Genomic DNA, 24,353 nt, shown 5'->3' on the forward strand with positions numbered 1-24,353 from the left:
TATGAATTCTTGCTTCGACTTTAAACAAATTACAGTTGAATCCCGTTAACTCGGACCCTGGATAAGTCGGACTTTTATTAAGTCGGACGAATTCCCCTTGCACATTCTCTGTCAACTTACTGTAAAATCATCCGCTTAAGTCATACCCTGGTTAAGTCGGACCATTCGCTAACTCGTACTGTTTTTTGAGGTCCTTTCGGCAAAAAAACTTCGCTTAACGAGGACGTTTATTTTGAATTTGCATATAAGTGAGTTTGATAAAAAAACTTCCAATACTTCAATTAAAGTTCCAAACTCTAAACGCCCGAAAATAAAATACTTTTGCGTCAAATATAATTAAACAAAGCTAAACATTTTCACGGAGAGCTTTCGATTTAGTTATGCTTCGATTAAATTCTATTTGTTAATAACTATTGCATTAAAAGTTTAAAAATATCAATTAAAATTCAAAACTTAGAACATTCGAAAATTAATTACTTTTGCGTCGTTTCAAATAGCTTTGAATGCTTCAAAGCTGTTTGAAGAAGAATTGTGCGAGTCACTGTAACGAACATCAATTTTGGACTTTTTTCGTTTATAGTGGATATTATATATATAAAAATATATATTTCACATAAGGTTATATTACTCGATATATATGCACATAATATTTATATATCGAGAAACATTCGATAAGTCTCGAAATCTAAATAAGTCGGACATTTTCAAAAAGTCCGACTTAACGAGAACTTTGCTTAATTCGGACATTCGCTAAGTCGGACAAAGAATATATACCCCTTCAGATTCCGAGTTTACGGGATTCTACTGTAGTCAGGTGATTTTAACAACTATTCAAAAACAAAAGCACCTGTTTACTGCTGCATATGACGGAATAAATGACATAACAAGTGCAGCTGTAAATAATTCTAAACGAAAGTTTTCTGAACGCATTAGTAATCATTCAACAAGTAACTCTTTATTAAAAAATGTGACTCAACCTTCTTTTAGCGAAAAATGGCGTGTTTCAAATTTGTTTTTGATTTCTAACGGCTTTCAATTCGCTTCCAAAAATAACTGTTTTCGAAATAGTTTGATTAACTAAAACGAATGCTTACTTAGAGCAAGGACTTATTAATAGATGGACGTTCAACGCATTGTTATAGATCAAAGATGCCGCCAATTAGCCAAAAACTATGCGTGTTACCGTCAATTCTCTAAATTCATGATACAGATACTCCGACTTCTACCCGTCAAATTTCCGTCAAAAAACCTTCCTCAGTAAACCCATTATAGTTATGCATTTACTGAAGCTTATGGTTATAAAAAACAAAAAAATTAATCAAAAATAGTTCACAAGTCTGAAAAAGGTTGATTTGAGCTATGAACTTTGCTTAATAAAAATTTAGCTGTGTTTAAACTTTGACGTCTAAAACTAGGCTTTTGCAAAAAGGCTTTGTTTGGTTTACTAGAATGGATAGAGTAAAGTGAAACAAATTTTCCTTATTAAATTGAAGCTGCTATGATAAAGTTTAAAGGTCGAAAAAGATATTTTTAGTGTTCTTTTCACACCACTCTCAGATTATGCTTCCCACTTTAAGGTTCAAATCAGAGAGTATTTCTTATTTTTGTCGGAAATGTAGAACTTATTTGCCTCGCTTTTTTCTCTTGAATTTGTGATTTTTTTTTTCGTGAACGACCTTGTTAAAAAATTTCTTACTTTCGATACCTAAACTGCATTTTGTCTAAAGGTATTATAATTAAAAGCATCTTAAAGTTCATAAAATACTATTCGTTTCAGGAGTTGGAAAGATATATAAAGTATGTATTTTTAATGAGCATTTTTGTTTAAGCATTTTTAAACTGTCATGTAGAGCTACTTTAAGTTATGATGATCTTATTTTTTTAATTATTACTGTTGTTACTAATAGTAATAACAGAAATAATAAAAATGATAACACCATACTTTTAGTTGCATATTCTTGAGCCTTCTACAAGTGATGCAAAGCCTTATTTTTAACCTTTTCTAAATATTATATCAAAAGAAGTAATCTTATATTCATATTTATTATCTCATTACAGGATAAATAATGAGTCTTCATGAGGAGTATTTAAAACATTTATGTAGAAAGTGTTGCTGCATAATAAAGCAGGACAGTCACTATCAAATAAAACCTTTTGTTATCTATAAACAAGCAATTCTTAGCTTTTACAAGCTGGATACAACCTCAGACTATCAAAAAGTTCATCCTGAATATTTATTCAAATCATGTTATATGGTCTTATACAGGTTAGATTTAAAATCAAAAAAAGGCTTTGAAGTTGAGAGGAATGATAAATTCTTCACTTTTTCTGAACACACAAAAACCTGTTATGTATGTAACACACTCACAAGAGTTGGAAGAAATAAAAAAGTACATGCGATAAGTATTCATCAACAGTTAAAAGCATTTGTATCAAAGCATAGTTTTGACTGTTACAATGAAAATAATAAAAATTATTTTGTAATAGTTAAAATCAATAGTTATCCCCAATCAAATGGCATGTGGAGACTAATTGTTTTAAATCGTGAAGTGCCATTATCCATTAATATTAACAAATCTCTTCCAGATCAACTAAATCTTCAATCTGCTAATATTATATTCTCCAACATTTCATGCATAAACATCTGTAAATGTAATAATGACTTCCAGTATCTTTTTTTGTAATCAGAAATAAATTTTCTGATTTTAAAAATTTCCGAAGCACTTCAAATGAGGATGTTGGAATAATTGAAACGAGAGAAGGCAATACAGTTGAAAACTTTAAAGTTATTAGACATAAAGGTTGTTCATTAATATGTTTAGAAGTCTGTTGTGATTTTAGTACCATCTACCATACTAACTTGGCTGTAATGGAACCCAGGTTAAAGAGAAATGTCAATCATCTATTACCTTTAACTAGCCATTTTTTAACTGTCTAAATTTTCTTGCACCAGTATATGTAAAAAATGTAATAAAGACAACTTGCATTCTTCTATATGGAAGTTCAATAGTACATTACAACAATTTACAGTTTTGAATAATTTCTAAAATCAAAATTAAGAGTTATTACAATATTTTCATAATCTGGGAGTATTTGCAAGTATAAATTAGCACCCGTTTAGGCGTTAAGCTCCACAACATGTGAGTATAAGCACACCTTTAGTGGCAATGTAACATTTCTTTTCATGCTTTTTAAAATTCGATTCTCTAAGATATTTATTGTACCATTTCAGACAGCTAAATTTAGTTATTAAGCGTTCTTCTGTTTTTTTCAGCATTTTGGTTTCTTCTGCAATCAGCTTCTCTGTAGGAATTGCTGGTGGTATGAGCTCCAATTCAAAATCCTCTGATAACAATTCCGCTAACTCTTCAAGATCTATCTCAATAAAATCATCCACAACTAATTCAATTTGGTTATCAATACTTTCAAGCAAAAAAGAATAATCTTGATTAATAGCAAATTTTTCTGTCATATTCATTTTAAGTATCGATGCTCAGTAAAATACTTTTAAATATATTTTTATTGGATAGTCGAGACCATCTTTTTCCGACGTCGAAAAAAATAAAAATACTCCCCGGTTTCGCAATTATCACCTATTGTTTCGCTTTTGTTATTTAAACAATAGCGTAACACGCATATCTTTTTTATAAAACAATGCGTTGAACGTCCATCTATTAATACGTCCTTGCTTAGAGTAAACAAACGAACTCGCGTGATTTCGTGCAGGTTTTAAGCTCAATGACTTTTAGTTCAATCTCAATAACTTTTATTTCAAGTTCCATATGCTATATTTTGAAGTGAACTAGTATGTGACTATAATACTATGAACTATTAAACTCTTCCCTTCTATTCTCCTAGACTTATACTCTATCCCTCAGATTTGTAAAAAATCAAAACCAATGAGAAGCTACCAATGTTTAGGTTCAAAGACTTTAAAGTAAAGTTAAGTGATATCTAGTTTAGTAAATGCTAGTATTATCTGCCCACTAATTTTTAATTTCTAAATAATAAAAACTTGAAGCATACACTAGAATAGCATTACAGAAATACAGAATATACGTTAGATGTAATATATAAGGAATAGCGGGTTCTGAGCCAAACCCATTTTACACGATAGCGGGGTCTGAGCCAAACCCATTTTACACGTCCGTTATGCATTTTTTCATCAATCAAAGGGTGTCGTTTTCATCATCATCATGAAGGTGTTTCAGAGTCATTGATACTTTTCTATACTTAAGGAAATTCAAGAGGGGTATGTGATTCTAGCGCATGGATAGATTCAAGACGAGTTTGTTATTTGTAGACATATTTTTCAAGATTCTGACGCATTGTTAGTTTCAAGATGTGATATGTATTTTTTTAAAAAAAAATATAAATTGTAATATATTTTTTCTGATAATGTGAGATGTCATTACTCTGTAGGAAAGAGTTTATCATAATCCATAAATGAGAGGCACGGTTTTATAATTAAAAGGTAGGTGTGAATTTCCATCCGAGTTTTGCAAACAGATGGGAGCAAATGTCGTCGTAAAATCTTTTCTTGTCAATGGTTTTTAAAACTGAAAAATCTTCCAGACGACACGGATGACTTCTATTTTGGAGCAGTTGAAACAAAATGTACTGCGCGTTCATAAAACTTTTTCTTTTTAATTCTTTCGGTTTGTCTTTTCCATACACCAGATCGTATAAGAAAGACAAATCCTTAAAATCTTTGATTAACTGTTCTTCGAGGTATTCTATATCGTCTCGCTTACCGACAAGCACGTAATAGATATAGTTGGCATTTTCATACTGATTAGTATAGTTGAGTTGTTTTAAAAAGATTAAAATGTGTTCTTTGGTAATGCGAGAATATTTAACATGTGTGTTTTCAGAATCGATTAATAAGTTTAACGCCTTGAATTTTTTCTCCAATTTTTCAAAGACTTCTTCAGGAATCTTACAGTTTTGTTTGCCTTGATATTGTTTTATGCATTCTTGAAAATGAATGATACGTGAATAAGTATATTTGTTTACCGAATTGGATCGGTCGTAGTCTTTATACGGAACAGTTGTTTCTAACATTTCTTGCTGACCCGAACACAAGAGACAGAATTTTTTATTGCTGTCGTCCATTTCAAACTGACTCGGATCGTTGTTGATGCAAAATTTACATTTGGTATGCAAGATAAGTTTTTGGGCAATTTTAATATCAGTCCATTGTCGTTGAGAAAGCGTTTCTTCTGCAATGGTAAAATAACTACGTTGAAGTTGTTTTTTTTCTTCGTCAAATTTAGCGCGATCCTCAAACGAAAGTTGCGTCTGCAAGATGTCTTGATATCGCTGGATGAGGTAATTTGTCTTGGCGATAAACGTTATTTTTTCAGTCTTGCGTTTATCCAATTCGTCTTTTGTCTCCATCAGGTGTTTAAGAGCTTCATCTGACAGATCGTGTTTGTTTTCCAAAAGAAGAAATATGGATTTTAAGTGCGCTATATCGTCAATGTTATCCTTGTCAAACTTTTCCATAATTTTCGTGTTTAATAAGACAATGCTCATTTTTTAATGAGAGCGTGTTCTTTTAATTTACCATCGTATTTTTTCTATTCAACAGTAAAATATTGTGAATTTAGATAAGAGTAAAGAATAATTTTATATATCCTTATATATAAAATTTACAAGGGTTTTATAGAATAGCACCTAAAAAGGGAATGCTTGAGAAAGGTGAGTTTGGACCGAGCAATAATCCAGATCCAATAGATTGATAGCCTTTTCCATTTTTAATAAAGAGTCCTTCACCAATAGTAGGTTTTACCCAAGGTCTTAAAAAGATTCCTGATCCTGCAGCAGTCATTTTCATTCCATTTCCATTCTTTTTAAAGTAAACGATTCCTCTTCCTGCAATTTTATCAACCATAGCAGAGCCAGCAGAAGAACCTACACCTGCTAACAATCCAGTAGCTAGAGCAGGAACAACCTTTGTAGCAAGAGTGCTACCTATCATGCCTAGTAACGGTAAAAGAGCTCCGATAAAGCCACCTTCAATGGTTGAGTTGTATGCAATTTGTCTTTTGCTCAATTTAAGAGTGACTCCTTTACCGGCTTCATACGCTTTTGTAATTTTGTTCAATTGTGCATGAGTGAGAGCGAGAACATGTTCACCGTTCAATTCTTGATGAGATAGTCTTATATTGACATCAGTCTTGTCTTGAATCGCTTTTTTTATTTTATCAGATTGATTTTGTGAAATGTTTAATTTTACTTTTTGGTAACTCATTTTTTAAATAAAAGAAAAAAATTATCGTTGAACAGCGCTGCTCGTAAAAAGGTCTTGAAGTACAGAGGTTATTTTTTCTCTCACGTGAAATCTGAGGATAATGTCTTTACCTCTAAAGTCGATCAAGTTACCGTTTTGATCTACAATTCTTGTTTCCATTCTTGAAATTCTACCCACCATGATAGGTAAGTATATCAAGTGAAAAGGCTTTTCGCTAATTTTATAGCCTGGAGGAGAGTCAGGATGAAAAGAGTAAATGTCAGATGTTCTTTTTCCGTTATCATAAGAGGCTCCAATCACATCGTTTGTGATTCTGATGATAGATATATCATCTATTCTCGAAAGCGACTCAGACTCGTAATAGTCAATATAACTTGTAACTTTATCTGGATTTGTTGGATCTTCTTTTTTCTCTACATAGGTATATTCTCCTTTATTAAATCCGAGAACAGAAGCTAAACTGTTGTTCACGTTAAAATTCACCCAATATTTTGTTGTTGATCCAGGTTTTCCAAATTTCAGAGTAGATCTTAAAGTGGTCAGGTTTGCACCGATCACAACACCATCCGTTCTATACAAGGTTCCAGTTTGTTTTTTCATTTCATTCTGAAGATAATCATTAATCTCACTAATTTCATACGCGCCTTCTTCAATGTAAATGGTGTAGCTGTTTGAACCAGCGTTAGGACTGTATCTGAAAACATTATTTGTCGAATTGATGTTGGTGTAGCTGTGAACAGTGTCAAAGCCGACAAGAGCCATTTCATAATTTTTATTAAGTTCAAATTCGATGGGGTTGTCAAACTCAGTTTGGATGACGCTGTTTCTTACGGTTGGAGTTTCTTTTTTTGCTTTTGCAAGGAGATAAAATTCGCTCATCTTTTTATATAGAGTTGGGAAAATAAAAATTGTCAAATCCGCTTCGATATTTCCCACAATCCTTTTTCGAGGATAAATCAATGACAGCGAATCCATGAGGTTGAGACCAGCAATATTTACAAAACTTTTTAAACTCTTCTATTTTCATATCGCTTGAAACGTGGTCTTGATAAATGTGGTTTATGTTTTTAAAGTCTTGAGGAAACAAGCAAATGAAATTAGCGTTTTCTCGGATGGTTTGTCTAGGCAGCATAAAGTAGTTTTGAGCGAGGTAAAAGCAGTCAACGTTAGAATGTCTTCCTCGGATATAGTATTTTTCACATTTGTTTTGTTTAGTCAATTGCAAATCGTCAAAGATCATTAAATTGTTTTTAGACGAATCAAGATCTTCAGGATTAGGAACATCGTCAGCCGTTTCGAAAAATTGACATTCCATATCTTCTGTGTTATCCCATTTTTTTGAAATTTCATTAATAACGCATTCGGGGCTTATGTTTAATTCCTCAATTTTGTTTTGAATGTTAAACAAATTAAGAATAACTTCCTTTGGCAATTTCTTCTCGAACGAGTTTTTTAATATTTTATATTCCGGTTTAAAAAGAGATTTTCCAAAGACTTGCAAATGATTGTAATCTAACCATCCAGGTCTTAAAAGTAAATTGAGTAGCAACGTTGTTTTTCCACATCCTGATTTCCCAATAATGATTCCACGTATACTTCTAGGCAAAAGCTTGTTATTTTTCCTTTTGTTTTTATTTACATTCCATGACAAATCAATCACTTCCATTTTTTATTATGTTGAATATAAAAAATGTATTGCGTTAAATGTAAAAGAATAACAGAAACGAACAACGTGCAGCATTCTATAAGCAAAAGCAATAGAAATATGCTTAGAGGAACTTGCGTCATCTGCGGAAAGGGTAAATGCAAGTTTGTTTCTGCGAATAAAGTCAATGGAGGAGACTTGGTGGAATCGATCAACAATTTTTCGAAAAAAATAAAGCTTCCATGGGCAAAGTTTCCAGGAGAAATGCACATTCCAGGGATGAATTTTGCAGGACCGGGAACCAATTTAGACAAAAGACTCACTTCCACCGACATGTATCAAGAATGGAGCAAACCGGTAGACAGAGTAGACAATGCAGCGTATCAACACAATTTAGCTTACAAATATTTAAATGACGTTAAAAGCAGAAATGTAGCAGATCAGATGATGCTTGAAGAGATGAATTCAATTCCTAACCCCACCCAGAAAGAAATAAACGAAAGAAAACTGATCACTCCCATCATCAAAGCCAAAGCTAAATTTGGATTAGGTGTATCCGCAAAAGAATCTAAAAATTCGAAGAATTTACATGGATCTGAAGGATCTAAAAAAAAGCACCGGAGAACCTGAAATGGACAGATCAACTTGCAAACGAGCTTCATAAACCAGTAATGCATCATTTTAGAAGAAGAAAAGTGTTTGTGAATGACATGGATGAAATATGGGCTGTAGATATGGTTGACATGCAATCGTTTTCAAAATTCAACAACGGTGTAAAATATTTGCTCATGGCGATCGATGTGTTTTCAAAGTATGGGTGGATTATACCGTTAAAGAGTAAAACTGGAGTTGATGTAGCTAGCGCTCTAAGTAAAATATTTGAGGAGAGAAAGTGTGTCAAAATGTGGGTGGATAAAGGTAAAGAGTTTTATAACAAGCATGTAAAAGCTCTAGGTGTGCAATTATACTCTACTGAAAATGAAGAAAAAAGCTGTGTCGTCGAGCGATGGAACAGAACAATGAAAGAGAGAATGTTTAAATATTTTTCAGCCAACAATACCAATAAATACATTGACGTATTAGATGAAATGGTGAAAAATTATAACAACTCCAAACATTCTTCCATCAAAATGACTCCAGTGGAAGCTAGCGATGAAAAGAATAAAGGTAGGGTATGGTGGAATCTGTATGGAAAGGATCAAGCATTACCAGAAAAACCAAAATTTTCCATAGGTGATCAAGTGAGGATTACTAAAAAGAAATCACATTTTGAAAAAGGGTACACGCCGAGATGGACCGAGGAGGTTTTCACAGTGTCAAAAGTTCAGCATACTAATCCGCCTACGTATAAAATCGCTGATGCTAACGGTGAAGAAATTAAAGGTACATTTTATGAACAAGAAATGCAAAAGACGCAACAAGAGATATTTAGAATTGAAAAAGTCATTCGTAAGCAAAAGAACAGATCACTAGTCAAATGGATAGGATATCCAGACTCTTTTAACTCTTGGGTGAACAATAAAGAAGTGATTTCTATGAAAAAATGATATTTAAAATTCAAAGATTTTCATTATTCCGAAAAACGAGTTAAATAATTTTCTTTTCTATATAAAAGAAATGAGTTTTATTACAATTGAAAATTTTGATGAGAGTAAATTATCAGTCGGAGAAATTTACTCAGCGACCAAACCAGTAACTTATCAAAAAATACCATTAAAATATTCTTATTCCAATGGAGATGCTCCTCTTGTATTACGATCACCTATCTTATTTTCGTATGGTGTATGCGAGAATAAAGAACCGGCAACACAAAAATTGACTGGTTATTCCATGCCTTTTCTCTGCTTTGATGCTAAAAAAGAAAAAACAGAAGAAGAAGCAAAGTTTATTAGCATGATGGAAAAGATTACTTTGTTCATTAGAGGTGAAGTAGATAAATTGTCAGTCAAACTTAAAAAAGGGGGGAGAAAAAAGCAAATTAATTCAGAAGAATTGACTATTTTAAAATATAAAGCTGATAATGCTGAATCTGCACCAGTCTTTTATGCAAAGACGTTTACTAAAAATGTAAAAGATGAAATAGTCATTACTTCTTTATTCCATAGAAAGAAAACAAATCTTGATATACAAAATGGAGTTAAAGGAGAACGCAGTAATAGAAATTTGGTCAAATGCTCTGGACATGATTTTATCAACCAAAGATGTTATGCTATTGGAGGACTTAGAATTGAGGGGGTATATATTGGTCCTTCAATTGTGTCTATTCAAGTTAAACTGGTGGAGGCTGTCATCATAAAAAATGCACCTTTGCCTCATAGCATGATGCTGTGTGAAGACTTTGATTTAGAGGTGAAAGAATCAGATGAAATAGAGCAGGATTAATTAAAAATCTATTATTTTTTAAAATTTTCTGAATTTTAAAAAATGATCAACGTTGAAGGGATTGTACTGCCGAACAAACCTCTTACCAACTTTCAATTAATAGATGCTGCAAAAAAGCTTAAAATTAAAAACTTTAGAGGTGTTTTTGTGAGGGATGAATTGCCAGAAAAGACAAGAGTAAAAGAATGTGGTATTACCAATACGGGAGATTCTAGCACAGATGGATTTCATTGGGTCTGCTGGTATAAAGACGGAGACAAAAAATACAGCTTTGACTCTTATGCCCAGCCTCCTCTTGTAGAGCTAGTCCATTATTTAAAAAGACCAGTCTATTATAACAGTGAAAGAGTTCAGTTTGGTAACACGTCTTATTGTGGACACTTGTGTCTTTACGTCTTGAAAAAATTACAGGAAGGGGAAGGCTTTCAAAGCGTTATTAACACACTTTGGTGAAAAAAAAGTCGTGTCTATATAAAATGATTGACAAATTTGGAAGAACTGAAATGGGAAGGTATTTTTATGATCCTTCCTCATCAACAACCATAACAGGTGATCTCTATGTCAGAACAGATGGAAACAGCACCATCACTGCAGATTTGGATTACAACTCTCATAAAATCATCAACTTGGGTGAACCGACTAACGCACACGATGCTGCTACTAAAAATTATGTAGACACGCATGCGTCAGGAGGAGGATCATCGATTGGAACGGCAGACTTGGATTTGAATTTTCACAAGGCGATTAATTTGAACGAACCCACTAATTTGCATGACGCTGCTACAAAAAATTACGTCGACGTCAGCTCGAGTCAGTGTATTAAAACAGACGGATCTAGCACGATCACTGGAATCATCGACATGAATTCACACAAAGTGATTAATGTGAGCGATCCTACCAATTTAAAAGACGCTGCAACAAAAAGCTATGTCGACACCAAAGTTGCTTACAATAACATTTCTTACGCTGACATTAACATGACAGCTCATAAACTAACCAATTTAGCAGAGCCTACATCAGCCTCAGATTCAGCTACGAAAAACTATGTAGACACGCATGCTTCAACTACTGTGGGAGCCGCGGACTTGGATTTGAATTCTCACAAGTTGATCAATGTGACTGATCCAACCAGCGCGCAAGACGGAGCGACAAAAAATTATGTGGACTTGCTTTTGCAAAAATCGAGTTTGACCAGTGTCATTCCAGGATCAGGATTCACCAGTTTGGGTTTTAAGTCACAGACGGTGGCGGCATTAACCACTTCTCCTGTGTTTGCGTTTTCCGGAAAATCAGGAGTGCTGAGAAGGTTGTGGTTGGCTTTATACAGCGCCTCTGGCACAAATATTCCCGGTCAAGTTTTCATTCGAATCTTTACAGACGGTGAAATTAATGTGGGGAATTATGCAGAAACCACGGAAGGAATAGGAGTGGACGCAATAGGACTTGCCACTGATTTTCTTTTTTCACCATTGGGAGGTTCGTTTTACGCCAACTCTTTGCAAGGATGCAACATGTTTAACACCACTTCCTTGGGAGGATATTTCACGTTGGACATGCCTTTCAGAAACGATCTATCGATTCAACTGGTGAACAAAAATGCAACAGCCATCACGTATTGGATTCAACCTTTCATTTCCACTCTTGCTTCCATTCCTGCCACCATCCCTCTTTTCAAGCTGTACTGCAGGACGTTCCGATATTTGAGCACCACTTATGGCAGCGAATACGTATTGATGAACACCAACGGAAAAGGAAATGGCGTGTCATTGAAATACATCAAAATGCACATCATTGGTGCTTCTGGAAACTGGTGGGAATCCAGAGTCAGAATGTACGACGGAAATCTACCTCCAGGAAACGGCACCGTTCTCACTCCTTGGACTCCATACAACACCAACAATTACACCTACTTTCCAGGATATGACGGTGACAGCACATGCTTCTTTTCCTCTTCAGGATTAGAAGATTTTTATTTGTCGTCATGGAACGGAGCAAATTTAACTTCCTTCAACAACAAATCCACAGGTCTTCTTTATCAATCCACCGCATCCATCGGTTCCACCACCACCATTTCTTTTTACAGAAATTTTGGAGAAGCAGATTCTATGCCTACTGTCGCAGCTGGTAGAAGGCTTGTCGTCACTCTCAACTCTGGTGATGCACAAGTTGGACAATCTGGAAGTTTTTACCTTCTTCTAGGTCAAGTCTATTATTACGCTTAAAAATTTCAAAAGTGAAATTCCATGGATCTAAAAGATTAAATGTACAGATGAAAAAAAATTTTGAAAATGACTTAAATAAAAATCTTAAGATATAAAAAATGAATTACAGACAGTGTGCGATAATAGAGCGAATGAATGCTATGGATGAAAACGTAACTTGTGAAGATCTGGATAGTCTTGAAAAAGATGTGTTAGAATTACAAAGATTAGGTGAATTAACTGATGATATACTTGAAATGTATGAAGATTTAAATGAGTATAGATATAGTTATTATAGAAATAATCGTTACGATAGTGATGATGATGAAAGCGAAGATGATGAAAGCGTAGAATACATTGATGAGGAGGAAAAAAGAAATAGAATGATTGAAGCATTGTGTGAAGGTCTTCATAATGATAAATATAGAGTGTGTCCTTCTGCTGCTTGAACATTTTTTTAATTCTTTCTGTAGAATTAAAAAATTTGAATTTTGAGTTAAATAAATTTCTTACAATATAAAAAATAACAATGAGTATTATAGATGATATTAATTTATCGCAATATGTAGACCCTGAAGATATAGATCCTGAAGATATTGTTCCTAAATATAAAGGTTCTAAAGATAAAGGCCATAAAGATATAGACCCTGAAGATATAGATCCTGAAGATTTAGATTACGATGAATCGAAGATGGACAAGCTAATAAATTTATTTAATAAACGACTAGAAAGAGATCAAGAACAACATCTAAGAATTGAAAGACCTGACTATGAAATAATAGTAACAGAACCTACTAAATATTGTAAAAAAATTAAAGTTAAAGTTATTATAAAAAAACCATATGTAGCTGAAGTTACATTAGAAAATAAATTCCTTTAAAGAGAACAAAGTCATTTTATTCCTCACATGTGAGGAATAAAATGATGTATAAAAAATAATTTTTTTGTGATAATAAAATGGAAAATAATATATATATAAAATTATTTCATAATGACCGAAAGGCGTGCAATAAATCATATCTTTTTTTCGACAAGTATTTGAAGCATCCTCCCTCAAAAGTAGGAACAAGATATGAAATATTTGCTCAAAAAGACATTACACTAAATCGGCTAAGCCATCAGAAAATAACTTTTATGTTTGGAATAAAACTTAAAGGCGGATTAGCTTTAGTGAATTTAAGAGAAAGTCTAAAATCAAAACTGGATTATTACAGTCACAGCATCATACTAACAGAGTCGGTGGATAATGTGATCATGGAAATTTACAATAACAGCAAGTCAGATGTTATTATTAAAAAAGGGGAAAGTTTATGCTTTGTCAATTTCATTAATGAGTGAAAAAAAAATATTTTTTTTCGCTTAATATAAAAAATGGAATACAATCACGATGCTAAATCTAAACTTTATCCAGTTCTTCCAACAGCTCCTGCAGATGATGGAGGACATGTTTACCGTCTTCAGAAAATAAGCGAAATCCAAAAAGAGATGGACAACGAGAGGAAAAAGAGAGTGCATCTCAGCAAAAAGTATCATCGCGCTTTCAGAATCATTTCTTTTGTAGACACTACGTTGCAAGCAGGCGGTGTCGCGCTTGGAGTTGTTGGAATTGGAACTTTGAGCACCATCGCTGCTGCCCCTGTTGCGATTGCGTGTGAAGGTGTAGCTATTGGAATGGGTTTTTTGTCCATTGTAGGAGGACAAGTCAACAAAAAACTGGCATTAAAAGCGGAGAAGCATGAAAAGATTAAAGTGTTGGCAGAGTCGAAATTGAACACCATCAACAGTCACATTTCAAAAGCATTAGTAGACAACATTGTTAGTGATTCAGAGTATGAATTGATTTTAGACGAGCTTCAAAAGTTTAAGAGCCTGATGAAAGAAATAAGAACTAAAACAAAAATCAACATTGACGAGATAACTAAAGAGTCGTTAATCCAAAAAGGAAGAGAAGATGCGATAAAAGCGTTCAACAATATGTTTCGTAAAAACTAATTTAAAAAACACAGATAAGTTTGCGTTTAAGTTTTTTTCTTGCGTTTTAAAAAATGTCCTTTTTTAAAATACTAGACCCAAACAAGAGGGATGAAATGGTGAGAGAATATGTTGAAAGAAGAAAAAGAATCTATCAAGATAGTTTGAATGAAAATATTTATGATGCTAATCTTCAGACTGATTTGAGCAAGCTTTACAAGCCTTTGATTGAAAGCAATGAAAAGATGATCAAAAGCATCGAAGAAAGTCGCAATGAAAAAGCGCCTCCCAGTTTGGATGAGACAAATCATTTAGGAGACATTTCATCCTTCTATTTAAATAGGTATAATAAGCGTTTCGTAAACGATGTTAAAAGAAATTTCGAAATTAGTAAAATTGGTAATAAATTATACATTGGAAAAATGGAGGTGGAGGTGGATGGAAATGATATCGTTGTTGGAGGAGAAAAGTATGAAGGAACAAAAGGTCTTTGGGAGCTTATGACAGAAACTAAAGCTCCAAACGAATTATTGAGCGACGTTAACGATGAAGATTTGGAAAACTATTCAAAAATTATTTTCAACAGTGGTGCTATTTATTCTAATTCAAATCCAAACAAGCCAAAAGCCTCCAGAAGCGAAAAATACCAAAAAATTATAAAACCGTTTTGGGATAAATTTAAAAGCGAATCTAAAGTCAAAAAAGGTAATGGCGTGATTATACTTCCGAGCGATCCTAACGCATTAGTTCATAATTTTACATTGAGTGTCGCTGCATGGCATGCTGGAAATAAAGAGTCTAGAAATGTGGCTGTTTCCATTTGTGATGAGCTGTTGAGACAGAATAGGATTAATAAAGACGAGTACAAGGCTATGATGGCGTATATCGATATGAAATAAAAAAAATCTTTGTAAATAAAAAAATGATCGTTTATAGAAATAGATATGTTAAGAAGCATATTGTGGGTGGAAGTGGGATAATTGACACGCTTAAGAATTTCTTGAGAAGAGCGGCAACTTCAAGCGCTTCAAGAGCGGCATCTACTTTAGCTAATAAAATTGCAAAAACTGAACTGGGAAGAGAAGCAATCATGGCTACTAAATCTGCAGGAAAAGAGCTAGCTTCTACAGCCATTTCCACTGCTAAAGATGTGGCTATTGATAAAGGTAAAAAGACCATTGAGAAATTGTATGCCAAGACTGGAACTCCAAAACCGCATGAAGCTGCAAAGAATGATCTAAGTCTTAAAAGCAAAGAAATTATTTCAAGCATTGTTAACAGATCAGCACCGGTTATAGATGAATATTCCATGCTTGGAGGAGCGATTAGAATACAAGACCTAGTAAAAAAGGGAAATGGGCTTTTGATTGCATGAGGATCTAAAAATTTTTTTCTTTGATGTATAAAAATGGCAAATTCCGATGTTTTAAATTTTACAGAAGAGATTATTGTTGATGAGGAAATTGAGAGATTTGAGTTTCATGAATACGAACCAGTGAATAAGAATCTAAACGTGGATGGAGAAATAAAAATCAATATTGAACAGCAAGATTTGTTCACGCTTCCATCTGAAGCATACCTTTTGGTTGAAGGAAGACTTTTAAAAGCGGATGGAACTTCTTACGCTGATGCAGATGTTGTTACTTTGGTTAACAATGGTATCATGTACATGTTCAGCCAGATTTCTTATCAGTTGTCGAATCAAGAGGTGGAAACCATTTATGAGCCTGGACAAGCGACCACCATGATTGGATATCTCAAATATCCGTTAGAGTTCCAACTGGGTGAAGGAATGAATCAGCTGTGGCAAAGAGACACGACAGCTTTAGCAGATCTTGTCAACAACACTGGATTTAAGCAAAGACAAGACTACATCATTGCAAAAAGTGAAGAAAAAGGATCGTTTTTGTTCTGCATCCCTTTAAAGCACATTTTTGGATTTTGCGATGATTACGATAAAGTGCTCTATGGATTCAAACATACACTTACTCTTGTGAGAAAGAGCGATAGTGATGCTATTTTTAGAACAAATGCAGCAGCTTCAGGAAAAGTGGATTTGACTAAACTGTCTTTGTTTATGCCTCATGTCACACCCTCTGTAGCGAGCAGTAACAATCTTTACAAAATCATTGAATCAAAAGTAGATGTTCCATTTTCGTTCAGATCTAGACAATGCGACACCATCGCTGTTCCTGTATCCAATAACTTTAGTTGGAGGTTAAGCGCAAGATCTGCTAGTGAAAGACCTAGGTATATCGTTGTTGGATTCCAAACCAATAAATCTGGAAGTCAAGAACTAAATCTTGCAGTCTTTGATCACTGCGACTTGAAAAACATGTATGTCACTTTAAACAGTGAAAGGTATCCTGCTGTTGATTACAATTTGGACTTTAACAACCAAAGATACTCAAGAGCTTATAACGACGCTTCTAAATTTGACAATAGACTTTATGGAGTAAGCGATATAATAACTCAACCTAATATATCAGCCTTAAACTATAGATACATTTGCCCTCTGTTTGTTTTTGATGTAAGCAAGCAAGCTGAGAGGTTAAAAACTTCAGTGATAGATGTACAAATAAAAGCTACATTCAATGCGAACGTTCCTGCAAACACTCAGGCTTTTGCTGTTCTCATTTCTGATAAATTGCTTAGGCTTAAATCAGATGGAAGCAGAATGAATGTTGTTTATTGAAATGTTTTCAAAATAATATTTTTAAAATAAAAAATGAGATATACGAAAAAGGATTTGAAAAAATTGCTGAAAGAAAACGGAATTTCCAAAACCTCAAACAATAAAATGTCTTTATTAATGCTTGCGTTTGAAAACAACTTGATTAGTAAAGATGAATGGATTAAAGACGTGAAGGAAGACCGGCCAGTGGGTAGACCGAAAAAGGATTTAAATCATTTGCAGTAAGAATAAAATGAAACAGTTTTTTCCGTTTTTTCTAGAATGTAGTATTAAAGAGACTGACGTAAATAAAAAAAGACATCTTGAGCTTCTTGCATTTGAAAAAACAGGTGTGTTTCGCGAATCTGTTTACATCACTGAACACGGAAATTTTAATATTCCAAAAGAGTACAGCGACGAAGAGAGAGACAGGCTTTACCAACTTGTATGGAATAGCGAAACAGAATATTCACTAATAGAAAAGGAAATCAAAGAGCGTCTCAGTACTTGGAAAGGCTTGCCTAAAAAAGAAAAGCTAAGAATGATTGACAAGTATGTGCTTGGTTTGGATTGTGATTTAGAGGAGAAGAAAAAGATTTCTGGAAATCTAAAAAGCGCGATTTTAAATCATTCACTTGCTCCTAATGATATTGTATATAAAAACTTTAGAATACTTTGCATCAATGACATAAATTTAAAAAAATCGAATTTGATTTAAAAAAAATCTTTGCAAATAAAAAAAGATGAAATATACAAGAAAGATTTTGAAAAATTTGTTAAAAGAAAACGGTGTCAAAAAAACGTCTGACAATTTAATTACGTTGATGTTTCTTGCGGTTGAAAACAATCTGATTAATAAAGAAGAAGTTTTACAAAGATCAAAAGACAAGAAACCTGTTGGAAGACCTAGAAAAAATGAGAAAAAAGAAAAGAAACCTCTTGATCCTAAATATGCGAGACTTGGTTTAATTAGAAATAATCCTTTAGGTTTGAGAATAACTCATGTGGATACTGGCGAGGTGGTGGAATACAAGTCTGCTTACGAATCACAGAAAAAGACGGGACATGGATGGAATTACTTTGAATGTCGAAATGGAAAAGTAGTGGATGGATATAAGTATGAGATTTCTGGAACAAGAAGTTTTTAAATTCTTTATATTGAATTTAAAAATTGAAAAAATGATATAAATAAAAATAGTGCGTTATTAAAATGGAAAACAAAACGGTGAGAGAATTAAAAGAAATTGCTAAAGAGCAAAGAATAAAGGGATACTCTAAAATGAGAAAGGGGGAACTTATAATGGCTTTGCATCCTCCTAGAGTTGTCTCTGCTCCTGCTTCTCTTCGTAGACGAACAACTGAGGCAAGACCTTTACCTGTTATTGAAAGGTCTACTGTAGTTAGGTTTGTTAAACCAGCTGTAAAAGTTTCTGTTAAGCCTACAAAATTAAGACTTGTTGTTAGTCCTGAAAGACCTGTGCCAGCTCCTCGTCCTGCAGTTAAAAAGCCTGTGCCAGCTCCTAGACAAAGGACTGACGACTTGATTTCATTCAACTCTTCTACTCTCTTGCAAAATCAGGCATCAAGAGATGAACCCTCTATTCTTAACGAATCAGTCGAGGATTCAACAAACGTTATCACTCCGGTTCCAGCACCAAGACCTGGTTTAATTTCAACTCTGACCAGAGTTACAAAAAGTGTAGCGTCTTATGTTAAAAACAAGTTTATCGATATTAAAGACTGGGTAGAGCCCTACGTTCCTGAAGTAGTTAAGAATCAAGTAAACGAATCAGTAGAACAAATCGATGAAAAGATAAAGTTGATCAAATCACTTGTATTAAAAACAGTGTATAAGCAGCCTGTGGTAAAACCTTACACCATAAAGTTTGATATGACCAAGCATTCAGCAGAAAGATCCACCAGAGTATTTTCTTACACACCTTCTTCTCGATATCAAGATATTGTTCCTTTTTTAGACTTGGTGAGAGAGTCAGCTATTCAAACCATGCATGGAGAAGTCAACACAAAGGTAAGAATGACTCTTGTCTGTGAAATGACACGTGTAAGCATCTTAACAGGTGAAGAAATGACTCAACAGGCTAGTTTTTCATCCTTCATGGAGAGACTATTGAAAGGCACAGATGTGAGAGCGCTCATGAGTCAAATGGAAGCAAAAATCCTGAAAAGCAGCGCTAATTTTAACAAAATGGGATCTAATTGCGTCTTGTCTAAAATTATAAGAATGGACATTAGCTTTACTGATTATGAGCCCTTTAAAGGTTCTTCTTACATGGATCTGCCTAAAAAGTTAAAAGATAAAAAAGCGATCATCAACATGGAAAACACCGATAATGAATGCTTCAAGTGGTGCGTCACCAGAGCTCTTAACATGAAAAATATGCATAACGAAAGAATTGATAAAGAGTTGATTGAGCAATCGAAAAAGCTCCATTGGGAAGGAATGGAATTTTCTCTAAAGGTGACTGATGTTGAAAAGTTTGAGAAAAATAATCCTGACATCAGCGTGAACGTCTTTGAGTATGAAATGAACAAGCCTCAACCTTTGCAAATATCTAAACATCATGATCGAAAGGAAAATATCGACTTGCTGCTCATTTCAAACGAAGAAAACAGCCATTACTTCCTTATTAATAATTTCAGTCGGTTTGCCGGCTCCTCAACAACAAAAGGAAAAAGAAAACTTCATTTTTGCAGAAATTGCATGCATGGTTACGACCTTGAAGAAAAGCTTCAAATTCATTGGAAATACTGCTACGATAACGCACCAATGAGAATCGATCTTCCAAAAGAAGGGTCGACCCTTAAGTTTAAAAACTTCAACAATAGTATGAGAGTTCCGTACTGTGTCTATGCCGACTTTGAAAGTTTCATCCAACCCTTTGAGGACATTAAGCAACATGATAGTAAAGAGTCGCATACTAAAAAATACCAAAAGCATGTTCCAAGCTCGTTCTGCTATTACATCATAGGACCTGATGGCTTTAAAAGTAAGTATGAGTATACATCAGAAAGCAAAGACGATGACGTGGCTCAAAAGTTTGTGGCTAGTCTTGAAGAGAACTTTTTAAAAATTTATGACGACAGCGATTCACGACAAAAACAATGGGAAAAAAATAGAATAGAGTTAGATGAGGATAAAAAGAAGTTTGAAGATGCAACCGAATGTCACATTTGCAAAAAAGATCTTAACGGTGACAAAGTGTGGGATCACTGTCATTTAACTGGAAAGTACCGTGGTGCTGCTCATAACAAATGCAACTTTAACTACCAAATTCCAAAATTCATACCCGTTGCCTTTCATAACTTGTCTGGCTACGACAGTCATTTATTCATCAAGAAATTAGGTGGAAAAAAGGCGAAGCTAACTTGCATACCCAACAGCGAAGAAAAGTACATTAGCTTCTCAAAAAGCATCAAAGTAAAAGATTCGATTGATAAGAAAGGAAAGCCAACAAAAGTGTATAGAGATTTGAGGTTCATTGACAGCTGCAGGTTCATGTCAAGTCCTTTAGAAGATTTGACTGACAACCTTGTTAAAGATTTGTGTGAAGAATGCTCAAAATTAGACCCTAAGACATGTAAAAAGGACTGTCTGGTTAAGAAAGGTAAAAAATGCAAATGTAAAGATAATTGTAAAGACTGTGCTCAAAGAAGATTTAAAAAGGGAGACATCATGTGTAAACATCTCAACTCCTTCTACAGTGGAGAACAAAGAAATTTGCTGCTAAGAAAAGGCGTTTACCCCTATGAATGGGTAGACTCGATTGAAAAGTTTTACAAAACGCAATTGCCACCTAAAGAAGCCTTTAATTCTAGACTAAACGATAAAGACATCAGCGATGAAGACTATGCGCATGCGCTAAAGGTTTGGGAAGTCTTTGGATGCAAAACCTTTCGAGACTATCACGAGCTATACAACATGTCTGACGTGCTGAATCTTGCCGATGTCTTTGAAAATTTTAGAGACACTTGTTTAGAATATTATGGTCTTGACCCTCTTTGGTATTACACCTTTCCTGGTTTGGCTTGGGATGCCATGTTAAAGGAAACTAAAATTGAGCTGGACTTGATAACCGATATTGATATGCTCCACATGATCCAAAAAGGTATACGAGGCGGAATATGCATGATCTCCAACCGACTCGGAACTGCCAACAACAAATACATGCAAGACTATAACCCTTCACAACCATCGAAATTTATCCAATATCAGGACGCTAACAACCTTTATGGATGGGCTATGAGCAAACCTCTTCCCGTTAGAAAATTCAGATGGATGACTGATGAACAACTCAACAATTGGAAATCGATGCCTTGCATTCTCGAAGTCGACTTGAGCTACCCTCATGAGCTTCACGATTTGCACAACGATTACCCTCTGGCTCCTGAAAGATTGGTCATTGGAAAAGTAACCAAGCTCGTTCCCAATTTAAATCATAAAGAAAAATACGTCATTCATCACGAAAACTTAAAACTCTATGAACGACTTGGCCTTGTCATTACCAAAATTCATCGTGGAATCAGCTTTGAAGAAGAACCCTTCATGAAACCATACATTGACGGAAACACTGAAAAAAGAAAACACGCTAAAAACGAGTTTGAGAAGGATTTTTTCAAGCTTATGAACAACTCCGTCTTTGGGAAAACAATGGAAAACATTCTAAAGCATGTCGATATTAAACTGGTTACCACAAGAAAAGAAATCTTGAAATTATCTAAAAAGGAAAGGTTTAGTCGATGCATCATTTTTGATGAAAATCTTACTGCTATTCACATGAAGAAAACGCAAGTCACTTACGATAAACCCGTTTACTTGGGAATGAGCATACTTGACCTGAGCAAGACTCTCATGTATGAGTTCTATTACGACTACATGAAACCAAAATACGGGGATAAGGCTAAACTTCTAATGACTGACACCGACTCACTCATTTTTGAAATTGAAACGGATGATTTCTATAAAGACATTGCTTATGACGTAGAAAGCAAATTTGACACCAGCGACTTCCCGAAAGATCATCCTGCCGTTCAAAACGTTGGATTCAAAGTTGGCAAAAATAAAAAGGTTATTGGAAAGTTCAAAGATGAGACCGGTGGAAAGCAAATCACGCAATTTGTTGGACTTCGACCCAAACTCTACTCCTATTACATCCCTGAAGAAGTTGAAAAAGAAGATCAAGAGCACAAAAAATGCAAAGGTGTGAAAAAGTGCGTGGTTGAAAACCACATCACTCACCAAGACTACTACGACTGCTTAATGAACAAAAAAGAACAGCGTGCCACCATGAACGTTTTCAGATCCCATCAACATGACATATACACAGAAGAAATCAACAAAGTCGCACTCAGCGATAAAGATGACAAGAGGATTCTTATGAATGATGGCACTCACGGAACATTTGCCATTGGACACTACAAAAAACGGACTGGCAAACATCTTGAAACTAACAATGCGTCAGAATCTTGAAAAATATGTCTACAAATAACAAACTCGTCTTGAATCTATCCATGCGCTAGAATCACATACCCCTCTTGAATTTCCTTAAGTATAGAAAAGTATCAATGACTCTGAAACACCTTCATGATGATGATGAAAACGACACCCTTTGATTGATGAAAAAATGCATAACGGACGTGTAAAATGGGTTTGGCTCAAACCCCGCTATCGTGTAAAATGAGTTTGGCTCAGAACCCGCTATTCCTTATATATGATGTATAATGCCAGTGTTAGATCAGATGCCGATTTTAGATCACATTATTTTTAGGCTAACGGGTTCGATATAGTTGACTAAGTAGGGTGCAGCCCGAAGGGCGAGCTCTCCCCAACATGTCAACTCTTTATAAACCATAAGTTCTAACCTCTTAGGTAAGTAGAATAGACTAATCTTAAAAAACCTCGTTGAGATAGAGCTTGTCATAGCTCAGCATAGAGCACTCAAAAGTAGTCACAGATGCTGTACGAGTTATATTTATGGTAATGCAATTACCATTGTTTCCAATCTTCAATCCTGAGCCATGAAGGTGTTGATCGCTAGTGCTACGGAAGTAGATAGCGAGGAACTGGCGCGTACCAGCATATCAATCATTAAGGGTTTTGGCTTCGTTGTTCTGCTCACCAGAAACCATGTTCGTCTCGGGGAAGACTTTGCAAATTGTTCCAGAAAGGCATCGACAAATTTCTTCATAAATTCTGTGTGGGTTCAAGCCGTTTGAGTATAGCAATTTGTTCCTCCCCTCTATAGCTATGTTACTCTTACAGGATTGAGACTTGGCTTAGTTTTTTCTGGCTGGCGTGCAAAAGGAACTGAGCTACGGCAGGCATTAACAACATACTTCAAACTGTCAGAAGCAATATTAACATCAAACAGCCAGCTGGTTAGTGTACCTACTTGTTGAATCCTCCAATGACGAATAATATTTTTGAAAATCTGAACAATACGATCAGGAGAGGTATGCTGAGCTGGAGACAGGAATAGGTCACGCATAACCCAATAGACACCATTGGACATAATGCTCTAAAGTTCTTGGCCCAGCATCCAGTTGCTCATCTATTCCAATATGGCTCGGCCAAGATTGCTTACAAAACGAGCTCTAAGGTCAGTCTCCCTTGTGAGTGTAATATCATAGACCACAACCATATCCTTACTTAGACTAAGGAACCGAATCAGTAATGTCTGATCTGAAGGATTTGCTAAGGAGCTAACAGCTAAAGTTGATATGATTATCAACTTTTCGCCGCGGATAGCGTTCTGCGTCAGTACGTCCCTTGTGGGGTCGAGCTGTATGCCATACATGCTGGATAGAGAAGCCATCCTGGTTATTGGAGATATAGTATTTGGAGAATAATCCGACTCTCTAATAGAGATGTTAAATAAAAACACTAAAAAATTGTGCCAGGAGGTGTGGGTGAAAATATCGAGCTTGTAAGTAAAAAAGAATGGGGAAAATTTTTAGATGAATATAAAATATCTGGTTGTGAATCGGAAACAGAGCTCATACTACCAAATATTCCTACAGATCCAATTCCAGGCGAAAGGAGTGAAAAATGGGGCTTAGATAAGTTAGCTGAAATGGATGTTGGTTGTCTCTAGATGGATGCTATAAAATAGTTACAGAAGTATACCGAGATATCCTGATGCTCTTATAACTCCAGAATCGGCGGAAGGGAAATTGTTAACAAAAATCTTGGGGATCATCTACGGT

At 34.8% G+C, this 24,353-nt stretch overlaps 1 protein-coding gene across 1 annotated transcript; it reads left to right on the top strand.

The window, feature by feature from the left end:
- The first annotated feature begins 15,377 nt into the window (after positions 1–15,377).
- On the top strand, positions 15,378–17,150 carry LOC149886686 (uncharacterized). The gene is made up of 2 exons (XM_090091408.1): positions 15,378–15,696; positions 15,895–17,150. The coding sequence occupies exons 1-2, from the start codon at positions 15,378–15,380 to the stop codon at positions 17,148–17,150; spliced, it is 1,575 nt and encodes a 524-aa protein (XP_089947534.1).
- The last annotated feature ends 7,203 nt before the right edge of the window (positions 17,151–24,353 follow it).

This window comes from Hydra viridissima, unplaced genomic scaffold (genome assembly GCF_058129835.1).
Source record: "Hydra viridissima isolate aposymbiotic clone 2 unplaced genomic scaffold, HvirCarnegie_v1 scaffold_6, whole genome shotgun sequence".
In the NCBI taxonomy this organism is placed as follows: domain Eukaryota; kingdom Metazoa; phylum Cnidaria; class Hydrozoa; order Anthoathecata; family Hydridae; genus Hydra; species Hydra viridissima.

Coding starts and splice junctions, on each gene's coding strand:
- LOC149886686 (XM_090091408.1), top strand. CDS start 15,378: ATGATCGTTTATAGAAATAGATATGTTAAGAAGCATATTGTGGGTGGA. Junction 15,697..15,894: donor AGCTGCAAAGAATGATCTAA/GTCTTAAAAGCA, acceptor TAAATTTTACAG/AAGAGATTATTGTTGATGAG.